Source organism: Trichomycterus rosablanca, unplaced genomic scaffold, assembly GCF_030014385.1.
Source record: "Trichomycterus rosablanca isolate fTriRos1 unplaced genomic scaffold, fTriRos1.hap1 scaffold_41, whole genome shotgun sequence".
Lineage (NCBI taxonomy): Eukaryota > Metazoa > Chordata > Actinopteri > Siluriformes > Trichomycteridae > Trichomycterus > Trichomycterus rosablanca.
The window spans coordinates 135,730-158,576 of record NW_026947238.1 but is presented as its reverse complement, the minus strand read 5'-3'; the positions used below and the strand labels follow the sequence as shown (position 1 = coordinate 158,576).

Below are 22,847 nucleotides of genomic sequence, written 5' to 3'. Positions count from 1 at the left end.
TACAATCGAATTAGTCGAGTCCCGCTACCATAACAGACAGACTTTCCTTTCACTCCAATAACAATGGCGCCCTTTACCATTTATTAGACCGGTCTGGTTCAGACTCAGCAATCAGGAAACATACATTTTAGCTCCAACATATATTCACAGTTTTAAACTATCTAATGATACTTTAGTAATTTAATCAGACACTTACGGATTCTGAGATTCACTTTCACACTCAATACGCTAAATAATAAATGCAGCTAATATATATACAGAGAACATCTGTTTACCTTGTATAGGCGCGCCTTGTACTGAGTACAAAAGGTCCTCGGAATCTCGGTCTTTAGCTCAGTCAGCTGAATTAATTTGCTGCTACTTCAGGTTTCTACGAACCATCCTTCTGCTACCATTTGTTAGGATGAATCTTTTGTCGAGAGGTCCTGAAGAAAGCAGTCGGGAAGTCCAGAAAGTACTCTTTAAAACACTTCATTAAGTGTAAAAATTATCTGTGAATATATATCAGAGCTAAGCCGATCGGCGCTCCTTTCTCCTGCAGTCTAGAAACACTACCACCAAAGAAAGAGACCGAGCCTCTGTGTCCGCCGGTTTTTTAAACTCAGCTAGGCTCCTCCTCCTTTACTGCTGGTGGAGCCAATGAAGTGTGCTAAAAAGCCCAGGGCTCCGCCTCCCCCCCCTCAGTAGGAGTCAGGGAGGGAGCCTAGCCGGCGCCATGTTGAACAAAGGCAGCACGTGGGTAAATGCCGTCCCATATTGAATTTATGTTTAATAATGATGTTTAACCCTTTAAAGCCGGCCCATTCAAATTTCGAAACAATAATTTCGATGGCTTAAAGCCTTGTATCTCCGCCGTCCAATCACTGATTGTAAATCTGAAAACTGCCCCAGGTAGCTGACAACCCAGGCTAAAAGGCAATATCATTGGTCAAGCGGTTTGTGTCGTGGCTGGTTTGCATATTTAATGAGAAGGCGGAGAATTTATTTTTTTCATTCGCCCCGCCCTCACACGGAGCGCTGCTGAGACAGTCGACTGGATAACAACACAGAAAGAGAAATTCTGTCAGTGAAATAAGGTAAGATTTATTTTAAAACTGTTTATTAGTGTTATTACTTTTCATTTCTACTCAGAAAACTTAGCTTTAATGGTCAAATTGTAATATTATTAGTGTTTACGCTTTGTGAGTTTGAGAGCTGCGTTCTAAGTTTAGTCAGGTGCTCTGCTCTCCTTTCTGAATCGATTGTAATGTTTTTTATGTCCATCTAGATGGAAATAAATACGTGTGGAGAGTTTATCAGATACCCTTTTAGTCTCGTTTGTTTAGTAGTTTGTAAAGTATGCAGCAGTTTTACACAAATAAGTGATTAGTAGTGAACTAAGCTAAGCTAAGCTACCGGGCTGTTTGTTGCATACTGCAGCCATGTGGTTTAAAAAGGCTGCCAAAGTTAGATTTTATGCATGTAATCTTGAAATCAGTTATAGCTTACTTGTTTTACTTCAATACTGTCTAAAGTCTGCTTAGAAATCACCTTAGCTTTGCTCATAATAGCATTACATTTTGCATTGCATGCATTTAGCATGACTGGCTGAAAAGCATAAAGCATGTAAGCTGAGGCAGAAAGCATAAAGGTGAAAGAGAAATATTATTTTATCTATAAAATATTTCTGTCAAATTTGCATCATTTTCTAAAAAATTGCTGCATTTATTTGAGAGACTAAAGTATGCTATGCTACCATATATGTCAGTCTGGGCAATTTATAACTTCTTTTTTTACCATAATATATTTTTTTCTGTGGTAATTCTTACTAAATATAGTTTTATCTATAAAATATTTCTGTCAGATTTGCATAATTTTCTAATGTATTGCAAGATATATTTGAAAGGGACTAAAATATGGTATCAAACTTTTTTTGAAAGCTTTTTTTGAAAGCATACAGGTGCATAACATTTCAGTCTGTGACTATTTACAACATTTTAAATATAACCATAAAATCAAGTTTTGTCTTGTATTTATTGCTCCTCTTAGATAATTATTGTTTTATGTGTAAACCATGTGCCAGATTTGAGAAACTTTTGTCATATGTATTGGTTCAGTGTACTTGAGTTTACTTCTAAACATGAGCCTGTGGACATTAGCTTCCCTGGCAAAAACATATAGAGTATTTGTGATTGAATTCTACATATATGTAATTATTTTTAAAATAACATCACTGTCACCACCTTTATTCACTGTAATCTCTTTCTTTTATTATTCTGAGATGGATGGAGACAAGGCTCAATATTCATGCCTTATGGAGTCTCTGAAGAGGAGACGGCGGCTAGGCCCTGACGAGCTTAGACTTATTGCTGAACATGACAGCGATGAAGATCATGAAGGCATGACCATTGAAGAGGAGGACTTCATGGACATGGAGCTCTTGGATGAAGGGGAAGAAGAGGATGAAGAGGAGCAAGATGAGCAGAGGGATCAACCAACAACCTCCTATCGGTAAATGCATGTATTCCAATAGTGTGTATTTGTAAATGTGTGTGTGTACATATATGCTGACAATAAATGTCAACATTTGCATCCACACACACAATCAGGGCTGCCAACAAAAAGTTAAAATTAACAAAAGAGTACAAACTGAGATTATGATTTTTACTAATGTTTGCTTTCTTTTATGGGTTTGGTTAGTCTTTCTTGTCCTATGTCAGGTAGGAAGCGGAAACGCTTTCCTGACTCTGTATCCTTTCCTTCCTATGCTGATGTAGACACAGAAGCACCAAAGCCCATACCATTTAATCCCTCTCGTCCAGTAGGCATAGATCTGGAAAGTGTGCATAGGGCTGTACGGTCAGCCACAAGTACCTTGCGTGAAATAGACTTCTTCAAGTTGGTTTTCACGTACACCATCGTTGCCGAGATTTGCCAGTTTACAAACTCTAAGGGGTGGGAGCTTGTACTGAATAGGCCGTCTTATGCGAACCATCATGGGGCATGGGAAGAAGTGACCCCGGATGAATTCTACCGGTTTCTTGGGCTCCTTATTTACATGGGTTTCACGTCCCTGCACAGCATTCACAGATATTGGGGAACCAAATCTCTTCAGGGTTCATGGGCCAAGTTATTCATGTCCCGTGACCGTTTCAAGGAATTGATGGCAGCCCTCCATGTTGTAGATCCTGCCACAGAAAATAATCTTGATCGTCTTAGGAAGTTGCGTTACCTGATGGACCACCTCAAAACCAAGTGTCAGCAGCTTTTCCAGGCTAATGAAAATCTGAGCATAGACGAGAGAATGGTCAAATCAAAAGGTCGATCAGGATTCAAGCAGTATATGAAGGGCAAACCTACTCGCAGGGGTTTCAAATTGTGGGTCATTGCAACTTCAAATTCGGGATATACCTTAGACTTTGATGTTTACACAGGCAGTCTTGATGGGCGCATAACTGATTTAGCTATAAAAGTGATCGAAGACCTTGTGCAGCCATTTAAAAATCAAAGTCACACAGTATGGTTTGACAACTTCTATACATCACCAACTGTTATGGTCCGACTTAAGGAGTGGGGAATCAATGCTTGTGGGACATGTAGGATTAATCGTAAGAAATTCCCAGTGGATTTCAAAGATGTCAAGAAATGGGAGCGGCAAGCTAACCGTGGTGATATGAGGTGGTGTAGAATTGATGGAAATGTCTTAGTTGTTCAGTGGAAGGACACGCGAGCAGTTACATGCCTCTCTAATTTCCACAATGCTAATGATTCATCAGAGGTTTCTAGGATGGTAAAGAATGGTGCCACGTGGGACAGAAAAGTAGTCCGTCAACCAGCTGTAGTAAAGGACTACAATAAACACATGGGAGGTGTTGACAGATCTGATCAAATGTTAAACACATACAGTCTGCTTCAGAAAACTCAAAAGTGGTGGAAAACACTTTTCTTCCATTTTGTGGACATAGCCGTCGTTAATAGTTTCATTTTGTTTCAGGACTGGCATCATTCCAATCCAGCATCACGTTATGGGTTTAGTTCAGCAGGCTACAGCCAGATAAACTTTAGGGAAAATCTGTCGCGCCAACTTGCAGACATTTTCGTCTATTCAATTTTGCCATCTCAGCTTTCAGTAGCTCCAACCACTTCCTCATCGTTTTACGTCACCCACATTCCTCAGATAGAGCAAGTATCAAGAAATTGCTGGCTTTGCTACAAAAAATTCAAAAAATAAAATAAAACAAAGAGTGCCAAGGTAGAAGATTTTGTTTAGTTGGCAATCGAAACTGTTTTCAGTCTTGGCATTCTAGCGAAGGAGATGAGTTTCGCAGTTAGACCTACACAGGGCTTCTGTCTTCTACTGTCAGTCCCTCTCATCCTTCCTCAACCCCTGTGTTTGTGTATATGTTCTTTGTTTCTCTTTCTCTTCACAGGTCAAAGTTCAGTGTGCATTGTTCATTGGAAGGAGGTAATTTGAGGTAATTATCCATTGTGCATTGTCTTAAATATTTTGTAGTGAATTTTTGGCAAAATGGCTTAGATGAGATTTGATATCCTGTTGCCTCAAAACTGTTTACTGAATTGTTCAATGATTATCCTGAACAAATAATTGCTTTTTCTTGTATTGTTGAATTGGATTATTTGAGAGTTTGTTTTATGGAGTGATGTTCTTCAATAGTGCTGAACTATATTGTATTGTTGTTTTGAAATTATTTATAGAATGAGAAGTGTATATAATTCTAATAAAAATCTTTAATGTTTTTGAACTATACACTGTTGTTAGAGTGCTTATTTTGTCATACATTTTATCTGCTGTCTTATTTAAAAAATATGGATGTTGACAATTTAGTAATAATTAAGAAAAAAGTACACTTTCATTGGTTTATAGTGTATGCTGACATTGGTAAAAAGTGAGGTAAAAAAGGAGCTACACGAACATTCTAAATTGCTAAATGACACCTTCTGCTAAATTGATCATAACTTTTGAATAGAAGATGATAGATTCAAAATTATTTTCTTGACAAATGGCTCACAAAATTGCAAACATTTCATATGTTCTATATTGTTCTCTATATTGCACAGAAATGTGTTAAAAATGTAAGTATTTATGAATTAAATAAAAAACGAGAGATTTTTTTAGGTTGATTTTGAAGGTTTTTTGTAAACATTTATTATATTACACTTGAAAAACATTGTGTTTCATATAATTTTAAAGAACTGATTCTCCTGGTTATAATGGTGTGTGTATATGCAGGGTTTTCTTTCATAAAAGTACACTTTCATTGGTTTATAGTGTATGCTGACATTGGTAAAATGTGAGGTAAAAAAGGAGCTACACGAACATTCTAAATTGCTAAATGACACCTTCTGCTAAATTGATCATAACTTTTGAATAGAAGATGATAGATTCAAAATTATTTTCTTGACAAATGGCTCACAAAATTGCAAACATTTCATATACTCTATATTTTTCTCTAAATTGCACAGAAATGTGTTAAAAATGTAAGTATTTATGTATGAAATAAAAATTGAGAGTTTTTTTAGGTTGATTTTGAAGGATTTTTGTATAGATTTGTTTATATTACACTTAAATAACCATACTGAGTTTTATATCATTTTAAAGAACTGATTCTTCTGGTTATAATGGTGTGTATACAAAGTCTATGCTATGTACGGTATTTACACAATAAGGTTTTTTCTATGACCATGTTACATAGTGTCCGAAAATGGAATGTTCCACTCAGGCATGAAAGGGTTAACCCTTTAAAGCCGGCCCATTCAAATTTCGAAACAATAATTTCGATGGCTTAAAGCCTTGTATCTCCGCCGTCCAATCACTGACTGTAAATCTGAAAACTGCCCCAGGCAGCTGACAACCCAGGCTAAAAGGCAATATCATTGGTCAAGCGGTTTGTGTCGTGGCTGGTTTGCATATTTAATGAGAAGGCGGAGAATTAATTTTTTTCATTTGCCCCGCCCTCACACGGAGCGCAGCTGAGAGAGTCGACTGGATAACAACACAGAAAGAGAAATTCTGTCAGTGAAATAAGGTAAGATTTATTTTAAAACTGTTTATTAGTGTTATTACTTTTCATTTCTACTCAGAAAACTTGGCTTTAATGGTAAAATTGTAATATTATTAGTGCTTTACGCTTTGGAAAGGCTGAGGTGATTCTGAGAGTTGCGTTCTAAGTTTAGTCAGTAAGGTGCTCTGCTCTCCTTTCTGAATCGATTGTAAGGTTTTTTATGTCCATCTAGATGGAAATAAATACGTGTGGAGAGTTTATCAGATACCTTTATAGTCTCGTTTGTTTAGTAGTTTGTAAAGTATGCAGCAGTTTTACACAAATAAGGGAATAGCAGTGAGCTAAGCTAAACTACCGGAGCTGTGTGTTGCAGCCATGTGGTTTGAAGATAAGATAAGATAATCCTTTATTAGTCCCACAGTGGGGAAATTCACAAGGCTGCTCTCAAACTCCAAAGTTATATTTTATGCATGTAATCTTGAAATCAGTTATAGCTTACTTGTTTTACTTCAATACTGTCTAAAGTCTGCTTAGAAATCACCTTAGCTTTGCTCATAATAGCATTACATTTTGCATTACATGCATTTAGCATGACTGGCTAAAGTAATTGGGCTGAGGCAGAAAGCATTTAAAGGTGGATTACATGTCAGTCTGGGCAATTTATAACCTTTATTTCCATGGTATATTTTATCTGTGGTAATTTGTACTTATAACAGAGAAATATAGTTTTATCTATAAAATATTTCTGTCAGATTTGCATAATTTTCTAATGTATTGCAAGAGATATTTGAAAAGGACTAAAATATGGTATCAAACTTTTTTTGAAAGTTTTTTTTGAAAGCATACAGGTGCATAACATTTCAGTCTGTGACTATTTACAACATTTTAAATATAACCATAGAATCAAGTTTTGTCTTATTTATTGCTCCTCTTAGATAATTATTGTTTTATGTGTAAACCATGTGCCAGATTTGAGAAACTTTTGTCATATGTATTGGTTCAGTGTACTTGAGTTTACTTCTAAACATGAGCCTGTGGACATTAGCTTCTCTGGCAAAAACATATAGAGTATTTGTGATTGAATTCTACATATATGTAATTATTTTTTTAAATAACATCACTGTCACCACCTTTATTCACTGTAATCTCTTTCTTTTATTATTCTGAGATGGATGGAGACAAGGCTCAATATTCACGCCTTATGGAGTCTCTGAAGAGGAGACAGCGGCTAGGCCCTGACGAGCTTAGACTTATAGCTGAACATGACAGCGATGAAGATCATGAAGGCATGACCATTGAAGAGGAGGACTTCATGGACATGGAGCTCCTGGATGAAGGGGAAGAAGAGGATGAAGAGGAGCAAGATGAGCAGAGGGATCAACCAACAACCTCCTATCGGTAAATGCATGTATTCCAATAGTGTGTATTTGTAAATGTGTGTGTGTACATATATGCTGACAATAAATGTCAACATTTGCATCCACACACACAATCAGGGCTGCCAACAAAAAGTTAAAATTAACAAAAGAGTACAAACTGAGATTATGATTTTTACTAATGTTTGCTTTCTTTTATGGGTTTGGTTAGTCTTTCTTGTCCTATGTCAGGTAGGAAGCGGAAACGCTTTCCTGACTCTGCATCCTTTCCTTCCTATGCTGATGTAGACACAGAAGCACCAAAGCCCATACCATTTAATCCTTCTCGTCCAGTAGGCATAGATCTGGGAAGTGTGCGTAGGGCTGTATGGTCAGCCACAAGTACCTTGCGTGAAATAGACTTCTTCAAGTTGGTTTTCACGTACACCATCGTTGCCGAGATTTGCCAGTTTACAAACTCTAAGGGGTGGGAGCTTGTACTGAATAGGCCGTCTTATGCGAACCATCATGGGGCATGGGAAGAAGTGACCCTGGATGAATTCTACCGGTTTCTTGGGCTCCTTATTTACATGGGTTTCACGTCCCTGCACAGCATTCACAGATATTGGGGAACCAAATCTCTTCAGGGTTCATGGGCCAAGTTATTCATGTCCCGTGACCGTTTCAAGGAATTGATGGCAGCCCTCCATGTTGTAGATCCTGCCACAGAAAATAATCTTGATCGTCTTAGGAAGTTGCGTTACCTGATGGACCACCTCAAAACCAAGTGTCAGCAGCTTTTCCAGGCTAATGAAAATCTGAGCATAGATGAGAGAATGGTAAAATCAAAAGGTCGATCAGGATTCAAGCAGTATATGAAGGGCAAACCTACTCGCTGGGGTTTCAAATTGTGGGTCATTGCAACTTCAGATATACCTTAGACTTTGATGTTTACACAGGCAGTCTTGATGGGCGCATAACTGATTTGGCTATAAAAGTGATCGAAGACCTTGTGCAACCATTTAAAAATCAAGGTCACACAGTTTGGTTTGACAACTTCTATACATCACCAACTGTTATGGTCCGACTTAAGGAGTGGGGAATCAATGCTTGTGGGACATGTAGGATTAATCGTAAGAAATTCCCAGTGGATTTCAAAGATGTCAAGAAATGGGAGCGGCAAGCTAACCGTGGTGATATGAGGTGGTGTAGAATTGACGGAAATGTCTTAGTTGTTCAGTGGAAGGACACGCGAGCAGTTACATGCCTCTCTAATTTCCACAATGCTAATGATTCATCAGAGGTTTCTAGGATGGTAAAGAATGGTGCCACGTGGGACAGGAAAGTAGTCCGTCAACCAGCTGTAGTAAAGGACTACAATAAACACATGGGAGGTGTTGACAGATCTGATCAAATGTTAAACACATACAATCTGCTTCAGAAAACTCAAAAGTGGTGGAAAACACTTTTCTTCCATTTTGTGGACATAGCCGTTGTTAATAGTTTCATTTTGTTTCAGGACTGGCATCATTCCAAACCAGCATCACGTTATGGGTTTAGTTCAGCAGGCTACAGCCAGATAAACTTTAGGGAAAATCTGTCGCGCCAACTTGCAGACATTTCCGTCGATTCAATTTTGCCATCTCAGCTTTCAGTAGCTCCAACCACTTCCTCATCGTTTTACGTCACCCACATTCCTCAGATAGAGCAAGTATCAAGAAATTGCTGGCTTTGCTACAAAAAATTCGAAAAAGAAAATAAAACAAAGATTGCATGCATGGCTCCTGAGTGCCAAGGTAGAAGATTTTGTTTAGTTGGCAATCGAAACTGTTTTCAGTCTTGGCATTCTAGCGAAGGAGATGAGTTTCGCAGTTAGACCTACACAGGGCTTCTGTCTTCTACTGTCAGTCCCTCTCATCTTTCCTCAACCCCTGTGTTTGTGTATATGTTCTTTGTTTCTCTTTCTCTTCACAGGTCAAAGTTCAGTGTGCATTGTTCATTGGAATGAGGTAATTTGAGGTAATTATCCATTGTGCATTGTCTGTTAAATATTTTGTAGTGAATTTTTGGCAAAATGGCTTAGATGAGATTTGATATCCTGTTGCCTCAAAACTGTTTACTGAATTGTTCAATGATTATCCTGAACAAATAATTGCTTTTTCTTGTATTGTTGAATTGGATTATTTGAGAGTTTGTTTTATGGAGTGATGTTCTTCAATAGTGCTGAACTATATTGTATTGTTGTTTTGAAATTATTTATAGAATGAGAAGTGTATATAATTCTAATAAAAATCTGTAATGTTTTTGAACTATACACTGTTGTTAGAGTGCTTATTTTGTCAAATACATTTTATTTGCTGTCTTATTTCAAAAATATGGATGTTGACAATTTAGTAATAATTAAGAAAAAAGTACACTTTCATTGGTTTATAGTGTATGCTGACATTGGTAAAAAGTGAAGTAAAAAAGGAGCTACACGAACATTCTAAATTGCTAAATGACACCTGCTAAATTGATCATAACTTTTGAATAGAAGATGATAGATTCAAAATTATTTTCTTGACAAATGGCTCACAAAATTGCAAAAATTTAATATATTCTATATTGTTCTCTATATTGCACAGAAATGTGTTAAAAATGTAAGTATTTATGAATTGAGTAAAAAACGAGAGATTTTTTAGGTTGATTTTGAAGGTTTTTTGTAAACATTTATTATATTACACTTGAAAAACATTGTGTTTCATATAATTTTAAAGAACTGATTCTCCTGGTTATAATGGTGTGTGTATATGCAGGTTTTTTTTCATAAAAGTACACTTGCATTGGTTTATAGTGTATGCTGACATTGGTAAAAAGTGAGGTAAAAAAGGAGCTACACGAACATTCTAAATTGCTAAATGACACCTTCTGCTAAATTGATCATAACTTTTGAATAGAAGATGATAGATTCAAAATTATTTTCTTGACAAATGGCTCACAAAATTGCAAACATTTCATATGTTCTATATTTTTCTCTATATTGCACAGAAATGTGTTAAAAATGTAAGTATTTATGAAATAAATAAAAAACGAGAGATTTTTTTAGGTTGATTTTGAAGGTTTTTTGTAAACATTTATTATATTACACTTGAAAAACATTGAGTTTCATATAATTTTAAAGAACTGATTCTCCTGGTTATAATGGTGTGTGTATATGCAGGGTTTTTTTTCATAAAAGTACACTTTCATTGGTTTATAGTGTATGCTGACATTGGTAAAACAGTGAGGTAAAAAAGGAGCTACACGAACATTCTAAATTGCTAAATGACACCTGCTAAATTGGTCATAACGTTTGAATGGAAGATGATAGATTCAAAATTATTTTCTTGACAAATGGCTCACAAAATTGCAAACATTTCATATACTCTATATTTTTCTCTATATTGCACAGAAATGTGTTAAAAATGTAAGTATTTATGAAATAAATAAAAAACGAGAGATTTTTTTAGGTTGATTTTGAAGGTTTTTTGTAAACATTTATTATATTACACTTGAAAAACATTGAGTTTCATATAATTTTAAAGAACTGATTCTCCTGGTTATAATGGTGTGTGTATATGCAGGGTTTTTTTTCATAAAAGTACACTTTCATTGGTTTATAGTGTATGCTGACATTGGTAAAAAGTGAGGTAAAAAAGGAGCTACACGAACATTCTAAATTGCTAAATGACACCTTCTGCTAAATTGGTCATAACGTTTGAATGGAAGATGATAGATTCAAAATTATTTTCTTGACAAATGGCTCACAAAATTGCAAACATTTCATATACTCTATATTTTTCTCTATATTGCACAGAAATGGGTTAAAAATGTAAGTATTTATGTATGAAATAAAAATTGAGAGGTTTTTGATCTTATCTATACTCCCAGTTCAAGTAAAGTAAAAAAAAAAAGGAAACAGTCATACACACGTATGCATTCCTAGATCCAGGTAGTACATCTACATTTTGTTTAGAAAGCTTAATTACAAAGTTACATTTGACTGGAAGAAATACCAAAATCTGCCTAGTAACCATGAGCCCAAAGACAACAGTCTCCAGTTATATTGTAAATGGTTTGGAGGTATCAAGTCTTCATGGCAAACAGTTTTATGACCTTCCAGAAGTATATTCTCAAAAGAGGATGCCTGTGAACACAGACAACATCATCAAAAAGGAAGATTTGGCTAGATGGCCTTATTTGGATGGTGTTTCTATTCCTTACATTCAAGCTGATGTAGAGTTATTGATTGGTACCAATGCCTCTAAGCTACTTGAACCATGGGAAGTGATAAATAGCTATGGAAATGGACCTTATGCTGTAAGGACCCTATTGGGATGGGTTATTAATGGATCACTTGGAGAATGGCATCAACAGCAGCATAAAAAGAGTCATCCAGTTCTAAGTGTAAACAGGATCTCTGTAAGGATTCTGGAAAAAATGCTGAAAACTCAGTATGAACATGATTTTGGTGAAAAAGCATCAGATGACAAAGCTGAAATGTCCAGAGAAGACATGAGATTTACGGCAATCAAGGACAAGTCACCCTCAAAGCAGGACATTACAGTTTAAAGCTACCCTTTAAAAGAGACAATGTCCTAACGCCAAACAACCTTTGTGTTGCCAGACAATGCCTTGAAGGATTAAGAAGAAAGTTAGAAAAACATGAAAAGTTTCGATTGGAATACATCAAGTTTCTCAATGATGTTATCAAGAATGATTATGCTAAAAGGCTACCACAAGAGCAGCTGAATCGTTCAGATGGTAAGCTTTGGTATATTCCCCATCATGGAGTATACCATCCTCGAAAGGGTACGATACGGGTTGTATTTGACTGTGGCGCTGAATTTAGGAACATGTCTTTGAACGAACAATTCTTGCAAGGTCCTAACCTTACCAATTCATTACTTGGAGTTCTGCTGAGATTTAGACAAGAACCAGTGGCATTCATGGCTGATGTCGAATCTATGTTTCACCAAGTCCGAGTTGCAGCAAAAGACACAGACTTTCTTCGATTTTTGTGGTGGCCTGATGGTGATATGACAGAAGATATTGCAGAATATAGGATGACTGTGCATTTGTTCGGAGCAGTGTCCTCACCAAGCTGTGCCTGTTATGCTCTTAGAAAAACAGCAGAAGATAACAAGCACAGTTTTCCGGCTAATGTTATCAGCACAATTAACAACAATTTCTATGTTGACGATTGTGTCAAGAGTCTTCAGTCTCAAACTGAAGCTATTCAGATGGTCAGAGAACTTAAAGCTCTTGGTCAAAAAGGAGGCTTTCATTTAAAACAGTGGATTAGCAACAATAGAGAGGTTTTACAGAATGTTCCAGAAGGGGACAGATCAAAACAACTGAGTGAACTAAATCTGGATCGAGGTGAGTTGCCAGTGGAAAGAGCTCTTGGACTTTATTGGTGCGTCCAGACAGATACATTTAAGTTTAAAATGATAGATAAAGAACGACCACACACCAGGCGTGGGATTTTATCTGTAGTCAGCTCTATTTATGACCCTTTGGGGTATTTGGCTCCACTAACTCTTCCAGCCAAACTCATGCTACAGGAATTATGTAGAAAAACTTATGATTGGGACGTTTCAATTCCTTAAAGCCTGAAAAAACAGTGGATCAAATGGATGACAGATCTTCAGCAAGGAAATTCTTTCAAGGTAAACAGATGCATTAAGTCACAAGATTTTGGACTACTTGAACATGCTCAACTGCATCATTTTTCTGATGCCAGCGAAAATGGCTATGGCACTGTGAGCTATCTCAGAATACAGAACAACCAAAATAAGGTTCATGTCTGTATTCAGCTTGGCAAAGCAAGAGTGACACCACTCAATCAGATAACTATCCCTCGATTAGAGCTTACTGCTGCTGTATTGGCTGTTCAAATGGACAAAACACTTCGAACATAATTGCAATTTCAAGTTGAAAATTCATGCTTTTGGACAGATAGCACTTCAGTCCTAAAGTACATAAAAAATGAAGACAAAAGGTTTCGCACTTTTATAGCAAACAGGATTTCAGGCATCGGAGAGGCAACAGACCCCAAACAGTGGAGATATATCCATACTTCTCAAAACCCTGCAGATGATGCATTGAGAGGACTAAAGGTAGAAAAGTTCATGGCAAGTAAACGATGGTTAAACGGCCCAGAATTTCTGTGGAAAAAAGAAGAGAAGTGGCCAAAGTTTACCATAGAGACGACCATTGTTCCTGAAGGTCCAGAACTTAAAAGGGAGCTCAAAACAAATGCTGTGCTTACAGAAAATGCACCAAATCCAACAAACCAGTTCATAACATACCTTTCAGATTGGAAAAGACTTGTAGTCGCATGGATGTTAAAATTAAAACACATTTTAATGGACTTATGTAAGAAAAGGAAATAATTGTTCAAATCTGCAGGCACATCCTGGTATGTGGAACAGGAAATACAGAAAGCCAAAGCTGCTTTGGGACACACTGGATTGTCCACAGATAATCTCTCTGAAGCAGAAAAAGCACTTATTCATTCTTCTCAAAATGAAAAGTTTTTAAAATGAAATTGCAACTCTCTCCTCAGGCAAATCTGGAGTAAAGAAAAGGATTGGTTAGATCTGTAAGAATTCAAATTAAAAACACTATATTGGGGGAGGTCACGTGACCGCGACAAAAATGGCAGCTTAGCGAGGGAGCTCCGCAGAACCGTGCACGATTTTAACAAAAAACTCCGGACAAATGCCACTAGCCATTTAAGTGCGAGTATGTCAAACCCTTCTGTAACCAAGCAGTGTGATATTTTTACACGAGCGCGCAAAAACACGTCAAAAACAACTTCGACGAGCCCATCAGCTAACAAGAAGGCTAACGTTAGCGACGACAGCATGGCTAATATAGCCGAAGTTTTAAACGAGATCGCTCCGTGCAGACTTTGGGACAAAGTTGGACAATATGACCAGCCGCTTAACTGACATGGCAACCTCGATGGCTGCACTGGAGAGCAAGGTAACGGAGGTGAAGGGAGATGTTACCGCTAACACAGCGCGCATTAATGAAGTAGAACGCCGTGTAAGTGATGCCGAAGACATGCTGGAAAACGTAAACTCTACGCTAAACTCGGCAGTAAAACGAATCGTTTTCCTTGAATCAAAAACGGATGATTTGGAGAACCGGGGTAGGAGAAAGAATCTCCGTGTGATTGGTGTACGAGAGGGAGCTGAAGGTAAACAGTCACTTTTTGACTTTATCAGTAACATGCTACCGCGGTGGCTGGGATTAAATCCTGAAAAATCCTTCACCCTGGAGCGGGTGCACCGCACGCTTGCATCTGCAAGACCCAACCAGAACAGGGCGATTCTCGTTCGCTTCCTCAAGTTCCAGGAGAAGGAATATGTTTACAAGGAAACACGGCGACAGGACATCACTCACGAAGGGGCAAAAATAACGTTCGTGCAGGATCTTTCAGCGGAGACCGTTCGAGTTCGCCGAAGTTTTAATGCTATTACAAAGCTGTTTGTTGACATCAAGGCTTTCCGCGGATTTCAACACAACCCCTGCAAACTCAGGGTCCTGCACAACGGCAAGATGCATCTCTTTTCAACACCACCTGAAGCTGAGGAGTTTTACAGAAGCATCACACAGCCCAAGTAATTTACACAGAAGGTGACTGTTTTCTACACAAGTAGTTGAGCTTTGTAAAACTACTAAGGTACATGGTTAGCTTAAATAATATTGTGTTCTGAAAAGGAGTTTATTTTATAAAACAGTGTGCACGGTTGAGGAGAACATGGGTCGGGTTTGGTTGACTAGTTGCTCCCCAAGTGTTGTGGATCAACGTTCCCCAGTTTTTTCAACCCGAGGGAGGGAGGGAGGGGATAACCCTAATTTGGGAGGGTGTAACCCTAATTTGGGAGGGTGTTGTGTACGTTCTGAGGAGAGGGGGTGTTTTTATGTTTGTTTTGTATGTGTTTCTGTGTTGGTGTTCATGGATAGCTGTTCGTGTATGTATTTGCATCACTTCCACCCTTTTGTGTATTTATGTTATTATTCATTTACTTATTCTTTATTATTATCTAACATAGTAATCGGACAATAATTTATGGAGATATCAAAACAAAGCAAATTTGAAATTGAAATTACCAGCTGGAATGTGCGAGGAATAAGAAAACTAGCCAAACTCAAACAAGTAATGTCTAGGATAAAATATCTCAAATCTAGAATAGTTTTCTTGCAAGAAACTCACTTAATGGGCTCAGACATACATTTTTTGAATAAAAGGTGGCCAGGCCAGGTATTCTATGCCTCACATAAAACTCACGCGAGGGGTGTCGCTATACTTATACACAGATCAATACCATTCCAGGCCACGAAAACCATACAAGATCCATTTGGGAGATATGTTATTGTGCAAGGTGATATTTTGACACATAAAATTAATTTTATAAATGTCTATGGCCCCAATGAAGATAGCCCATCTTTTTTTGAAAATTTATTTCTCACTTTGTCTGACTTGGAAGGGTTATATATTATAGGGGGAGATTTCAACTGCACCTTAAATCCGATATTAGACAGGTCCACTCAAATTGATACAACCCACATACAAACTAGGAAAACGCTGACTAAGTATATAAAGGATCTAAAATTAACGGATATTTGGAGGACACATAACCCTAATGACAGAGTATACTCCTGTTACTCCAGTACATATAAAACCCATTCGCGTATAGATTATTTCCTAATCTCAATGGAACTACAGCCCAATGTTAAAAAATGTTGGTATAATAGTATAGTAATCAGCGATCATGCAGCCGTATCAATGGGAATTCAATTAGGTAGGCTGGAACATTGTTTGAGATGGAGGTTGCAAACGTATTTGTTACAGGATCCAGCCTTTGTTAAATTTATAGAAAGCTGCATTAATAAATATTTTGAACTAAACAAAGATGAAACTACAGCTAGTGTGAGATGGGAAGCATGTAAAGCTTATATAAGAGGAGAAATTATTAGTTACAAAAATTCCAAAACAAAGCAAAATAATCAAGAGCTGCGAATATTGGAAAGCCAAATTAAAAAACTTGAAAATGAATTGTATGAGGACAATGATACTGGAAAATTACAGAATCTTTCTGTCTTGAGAGCAAAATATGATAAATTGACATCTGATAAGGTAGCCAAGAGTCTAATGTGGACTAAACAAACCTACTATGACCAAGGGGAAAAATCAGGTAAACTACTGGCCTGGAGAGTTAAAAAAATGCAGGCAGAGAGAATAATTGCAAGTATAAAATTAACATCTGGCAACTCAACTACAGATCCACATGAGATCAATAATAATTTTAGAGATTTTTATGAACTACTATACAACTCAGAATACATAGAGAATGGGGAGGATCAGAATAAATTTCTTAACCAGTTACAATTTCAGAGGATATCAGATGATGAGAAAACAACACTAGATAGCCCACTAACAATAGAGGAACTTTTTGATGCTATAGGTGACATGAGTAGCGGTAAAGCACCAGGACCAGATGGTTTGCCAATAGAGTTCTACAAGACATTTGGTAAACAGCTTGTTAAACCACTTCTGGATATGTATGAAGAATCATTTGATAAAGGAACACTTCCAGATTCACTTAGATTAGCTTTAATAACCCTAATATTAAAACCAAATAAGCCCCCAAATGAATGTACCTCTTATAGACCGATAAGTTTAATGGGATGTGATACAAAAATAATATGTAAAGCTCTTTCGAGAAGATTGGATAAGTATCTTCCTCAATTAATTAATGGCGATCAACAAGGCTTTATACAGAAAAGGCAAGGTTATCATAATATTAGAAGAGTTCTAAATATACTTTATGAGAAACACAATGCATCAGATACAGCAATATTATCAGTAGATGCCTGTCAAGCGTTTGATAGGATAGAATGGAATTACCTGTTTGATGTGCTTCCCAGATTTGGTTTTGGTAATATTTTTCTTAAATGGATTAAACTACTATATACGAATCCAACAGTTGAGGTCCTAACTAATAATACCATTTCGAAACCCTTCAGCCTACAGAGATCTACTCGACAGGGCTGCCCGTTATCGCCACTGTTATTTACGTTAGCAATTGAGCCCCTAGCCATAGCCGTACGAGCACATAGAGAAATACAGGGTATTAGGATAGGGGAAACGGAACATTGCATTTCTTTGTTTGCCGATGATATAATTTTTTTCTTGTCAAAATTAAAAACTAGCATCCCTAATTTGATTACCTTAATAGAACAATTTGGGAAATTTTCTGGATATAAAATTAACAATTCCAAATCAGCACTAATGTTCCTCAACAAAGAAGAAAGGCATAATCCCATAGTAAATACCCCATTCGCAACAACTACAGAAGGTTTCAGATATTTGGGTGTGAAGATCACTCCAGAAATAAATGAAATAATCCCATCCAATTATGATCCCCTGTTACAGAGAGTTACTGACACACTAAATCGCTGGTCTACTTTACCTATATCTATGATCGGACGAATAAATCTAATAAAAATGAATATTTTACCCAAATTTTTATTCTATTTTCAAACACTTCCACTGCCGTTACCAAATTCTTTTTACGATACACTCAATAAATCATTAAGTCAATTTATTTGGAGTAGTAGGAAGGCAAGGCTCCGTCTTAAACTATTATACTTACCTTATGAGAGGGGAGGCCTCCAACTTCCCAACTTTAAATGGTATTATATGGCTACCCAGCTAACCGCGGCATCGTGCTATTTCAGTGGGGTGACACCCCCTGCCTGGGTAGATATTGAACAACAGTCCATTCCAGATCTGCCATTACGTTCATATTTATACTCATCTAATATCAAGAAGCTGAAAAGACGTACAAAAAAACCCTTTCTTAAAAACACAGTTTCAGTTTGGCATGCCGCACACGAACATATGGGAGATTGGCCTAAATTATCTCAGTTCACTCCTATTTGGGGTAATGAACAGTTTACACCGGGCAGAAAAGATGGGGGATTTAAGTTATGGAATATGAGAGGCATTCAAAAAATAATGGATCTTTATGAGGAGGGAGCTTTGTTATCCTTTAATCAGCTATGCCAAAGATACAAAATTCCTAAGAAACACTTTTTTAAGTATCTGCAGCTAAAAAGTTACATGTCCTCAAGATATAAACAGATAGTGTGTTTACCACCTTTATCAAAACTTGAAGAAGTTACACTTGAGAATTTAGAGGGGAAGGGACATGTAACTAAATATTACAACATATTGGTTGCTCTTAGCACAGAATCAGTAATGGATAAATTGAATGCATGGGAAACGGATATTAAAGAGAACATTGATGACACAGATTGGGAAGAAGCATGTCTTAAAGCACAAAAGCAAACAATAAATACAAGGTTTCGATTACTTCAATACAAGTGGCTAATGAGAATGTATATAACACCTGTTAAACTCCACCATATGTCCGCTGATATTCCAGATATTTGTACTAAGTGTATGAATGAAAAAGGTACTCTTTTTCACTGCTTATGGGAATGTACAAAGATTCAGAGTTTTTGGAGAGATGTCGTGGGCTGTTTGTCAGAGATGTTTAGTGCCAAAATCCCTTTGAATGCCAAACTATGTTTGCTTGGGATATATCCAAAGAACTTTTTACAAACACCAAAACAATATCCAGTTCTGGACTTTGGACTTCTTCAGGCCAGGAGAGCTATTGCGCTGTGCTGGAGGGGCATGGAAGGTCCTGTATTGAAATTGTGGATAAGGGAACTCTCAAACTCTATTGGACTAGAGAGACTAACTTACATTGTACGGGGCAAACAAAGGGAATTTACCAATCTCTGGGAACCGTACATGATTATAATGACAGATAAAAATGCTAATCTCACTGAATAAAAATCTGTAAACTGTGAACATTGTGAAAGGTTTAACATTGTATGTGTATGTATATTATTTATTTAATTTATTATTATGTATTCATTTATTTTTATTTATTATTATTTTTTATTCTTGTTTTGTCTTTTAATTGTATTTATGTATGATTTATATTGGAAGGGTGGTGGTGTATGTGTATATGTGCATGGGGATAATGTACAGTTGTACTGTTGTGTTTGTTCAAAAAAAGAAAAATGACAATAAAGATATTTTGAAAAAAAAAACAACAAAAAAAAACACTATATTGGAAAGACCAGTGACAAAGCTATGTTTTTACATGAAAACATTTAAGATTAAGATTATGAAAATGTAAATTGCAAAAGTGTTCATGTATATTTTTATTTGATTATCATTATTATTTGTGTTGTTGTTTTTACATTTATATTTCTCTTCCACCTGCTAACTCCTTTGTATTTTGTATTTGATATTGTACATATTAAATTGTTTATGTCTTCCTGCCATTAACAATTAGTGGCCGGTGTGTAGGAGCCATTTTATGGCTTAACTAGTTATGTTTTGTTTGGCCACTAGGTGGCACATAATGTATACAAGTGGTACTAAGGCGCTAGCAGAAAAAGAGAAGAGTAAGAAGTCAAACTGTATTTTGAACGTATGGTATCTATGAAAAGTAACGTATGCATCGTATGTAAGAAATGTATGTTATCGTATATATCGTATGAAAAGTATTGTATGGTATCGTATAGGAACATTATTAGACTTTATCGTATGTAGCCTGCGTATGTAACATATGTATCGGAACGTATAGGAACGTATCGGTATGGTAATGAGAATACAAGCCAAGTTGTAATACAAAGGGTTTACAGCATTTGTTTGTGTCAGCGCTTATATGAACCATGTTTGCGCTTTGGATGTTGGAACATGGACAATAAATGGATTGACAAATCCAATGGTATGAACGGCATGGAACTTTATTTTAAACAAAGGAACGCGTCAAAAAGGTAGACCTACTCTTCTTCTCCACATGTAGTGACTTATTGTAGGATTGTTTTTATTGGATGAAGAAGGTCACTACATATATATACAGTACATACACACACACACACACACACACAAACACCTACCATCAGCCACAACCAGATTCCTTGTGTGTGTGTGAATCCATATACCTGGCCAATAAATCTCATTCTGATACCAGGGGCCCACTCGTCCTGGTCAATGTTTTTGAATGATTATTGCATTTTGGGTTTGTGTGTGTGTGTGTCATATGTTCCTTGTCTTGTGGACAAAATGGATCTGTGGCTTGTGTGTGTGCGGCCTATCTACAGTGGGGAAAATAAGTGATACACTGCCGATTTTGCAAGTTTTCCCACCTACAAAGAATGGCCTGTAATTTTTATCGTAGGGACAGTTCAGCTGTGAGAGACAGAATCTAAAAAAAAAAAATCCAGAAAATCACATTGTATGATTTTTAAATAATTAATTTGCATTTTATTGCATAAAATAAGTATTTGATACAATGGAAAAACAGAACTTAATATTTGGTACAGAAACCTTTACAGAGGTCAGACGTTTCCTGTAGTTCTTGACCAAGTTTGCACACACTGCAGCAGGGGTTTTGGCCCACTCCTCCATACAGATCTTCTCCAGATCTTTCAGGTTTCGGGGCTGTCACTGGGCAACATTGAGTTTCAGCTTCCTCCAAAGATTTTCTATCGGGTTCAGGTCTGGAGACTGGCTAGGCCACTCCAGGACCTCGAAATGCTTCTTACGGAGCCACACCTTAGTTGCCCTGGCTGTGTGTTTCGGGTCATTGTCATGCTGGAAGACCCAGCCACGACCCATCTTCAATGCTCTTACTGAGGGAAGGAGGTTGTTGGCCAAAATCTCGCTATACATGACCCCATCCATCCTCCCTTAAATACGGTGCAGTCGTCCTGTCCCCTTTGCAGAAAAGTACCCACAAAGTATGATGTTTCCACCCCCATGCTTCATGGTTGGGACGGTGTTCTTGGGGTTGTACTCATCCTTCAACACGGCGAGTGGAGTTGATACCCAAAAGCTCTATTTTGGTCTCATCTGACCACATGACCTTCTCCCATGCCTCTACTGGATCATCCAGATGGTCATTGGTGATCTTCAAACGGGCCTGGACATGTGCTAGCGTGAGCAGGGGGACCTTGCGTGCCCTGCAGGATTTTAATCCATGGCGGCGTAGTGTGTTACTTTTGTGTGTAATCTTTGAGACTGTGGTCCCAGCTCTCTTCAGGTCATTGACCAGGTCCTCCCGTGTGGTTCTGGTCTGATTCCTGACCTTTCTCAGAATTATCCTTACCCCACGAGGTGAGATCTTGCATGGAGCAGCAGACCGAGGAAGATTGACGGTCATCTTGTGTTTCTTCCATTTTCTAATAATTGCGCCAACAGTTGTTGCCTCCTCACCAAGCTGCTTGCTATTGTCCTGTAGCCCATCCCAGCCCTGTGCAGGTCAACAATTTTGTCCCTGGTGTCCTTAGACAGTTATTTGGTCTTGGCCATAGTGAAGAGGTTGGAGTGTGATTGATTGAGTGTGTGGACAGGTGTCTTTTATACAGGTAACGAGTTCAAACAGGTGCAGTAAATACAGGTAATGAGTGCAGAATAGGAGGAGCTTCTTAAAGAAAAACTAACAGGTCTGTGAGAGCCAGAATTCTTGCTGGTTGGTAGGTGATCAAATACTTATTTCATGCAATAAAATGCAAATTAATTATTTAAAAATCATACAATGTGATTATCTGAATTTTTTTTTAGATTCTGTCTCTCACAGTTGAAGTGTCCCTACGATAAAAATTACAGGCTTCTCCATTCTTTGTAGGTGGGAAAACTTGCTAAATTGCCAGTGTATGAAATACTTACAGTATTTTCTTCACTGTATCTGTCTTGGCCAGGGACTCTCCTCTAAATGAATACATTGTAAATCTCACTCAGATCATTTCCTGCTGAAATAAAGGTAGATAGACAAATAGACAGACAAACAGATTGATGGATACTTTATTGATCCCCAAGGAAATTAAAGCCCCTGTAGCATAATACAACAAATAATTAACAGAACAAAACAACCGTAAATAATTTACGGCACAAGACAAAAGCAAACACCAAAAAAAAACAAAAAAAAACAGAACTGAGTATTTCCTGTCATTTACAAAAAAATGGATAACTGCTAACTGTAATGACTAGGCATGGGCTTTAGTTTCAGTGTAAATATTTAATAGTAATTACCTACTCATTAATAAGTAGTAATAATCACAAGAACTTTAATAAATACTCTAGACCCTAGATCCTAGACCATATACCCTAAACCCTAGATCCTATATGTGGAACATATTAAAGCAGGACCTTTGAACATGCAGTGTGAAGGTTGTTTTATAGGTAACAGCTGAAGACCAAGAGGTGTCTGATAGATGAAATCTGCTTTTCAGGCATTTCCCTCACCTTCAACGCTGAGAGGACAGCAGACAGGGAGATTCAGCGAAGGAAGGGGTCACCCACATAAAGGGACTGCACACACACCAAAGGGACGGACTTCTGTATGCTACTGTATGACAAGTGCCC

At 37.3% G+C, this 22,847-nt stretch overlaps 2 protein-coding genes across 2 annotated transcripts; both read left to right on the top strand.

Annotated features, from left to right (window-relative positions):
- Positions 1-798: 798 nt before the first annotated feature.
- LOC134308108 (uncharacterized) lies at positions 799-4,698 on the top strand. Its single transcript, XM_062990645.1, has 3 exons — positions 799-1,076; positions 2,261-2,490; positions 4,410-4,698. Exons 2-3 carry the CDS (start codon positions 2,261-2,263, stop codon positions 4,456-4,458), a joined length of 279 nt encoding a protein of 92 aa, XP_062846715.1. The 5' UTR covers positions 799-1,076; the 3' UTR covers positions 4,459-4,698.
- A 1,270-nt stretch (positions 4,699-5,968) lies between these two features.
- On the top strand, positions 5,969-22,745 carry LOC134308104 (uncharacterized). The gene is made up of 4 exons (XM_062990637.1): positions 5,969-6,026; positions 7,171-7,400; positions 9,332-9,376; positions 22,715-22,745. Exons 2-3 carry the CDS (start codon positions 7,171-7,173, stop codon positions 9,363-9,365), a joined length of 264 nt encoding a protein of 87 aa, XP_062846707.1. The 5' UTR covers positions 5,969-6,026; the 3' UTR covers positions 9,366-9,376; positions 22,715-22,745.
- Positions 22,746-22,847: the final 102 nt, after the last annotated feature.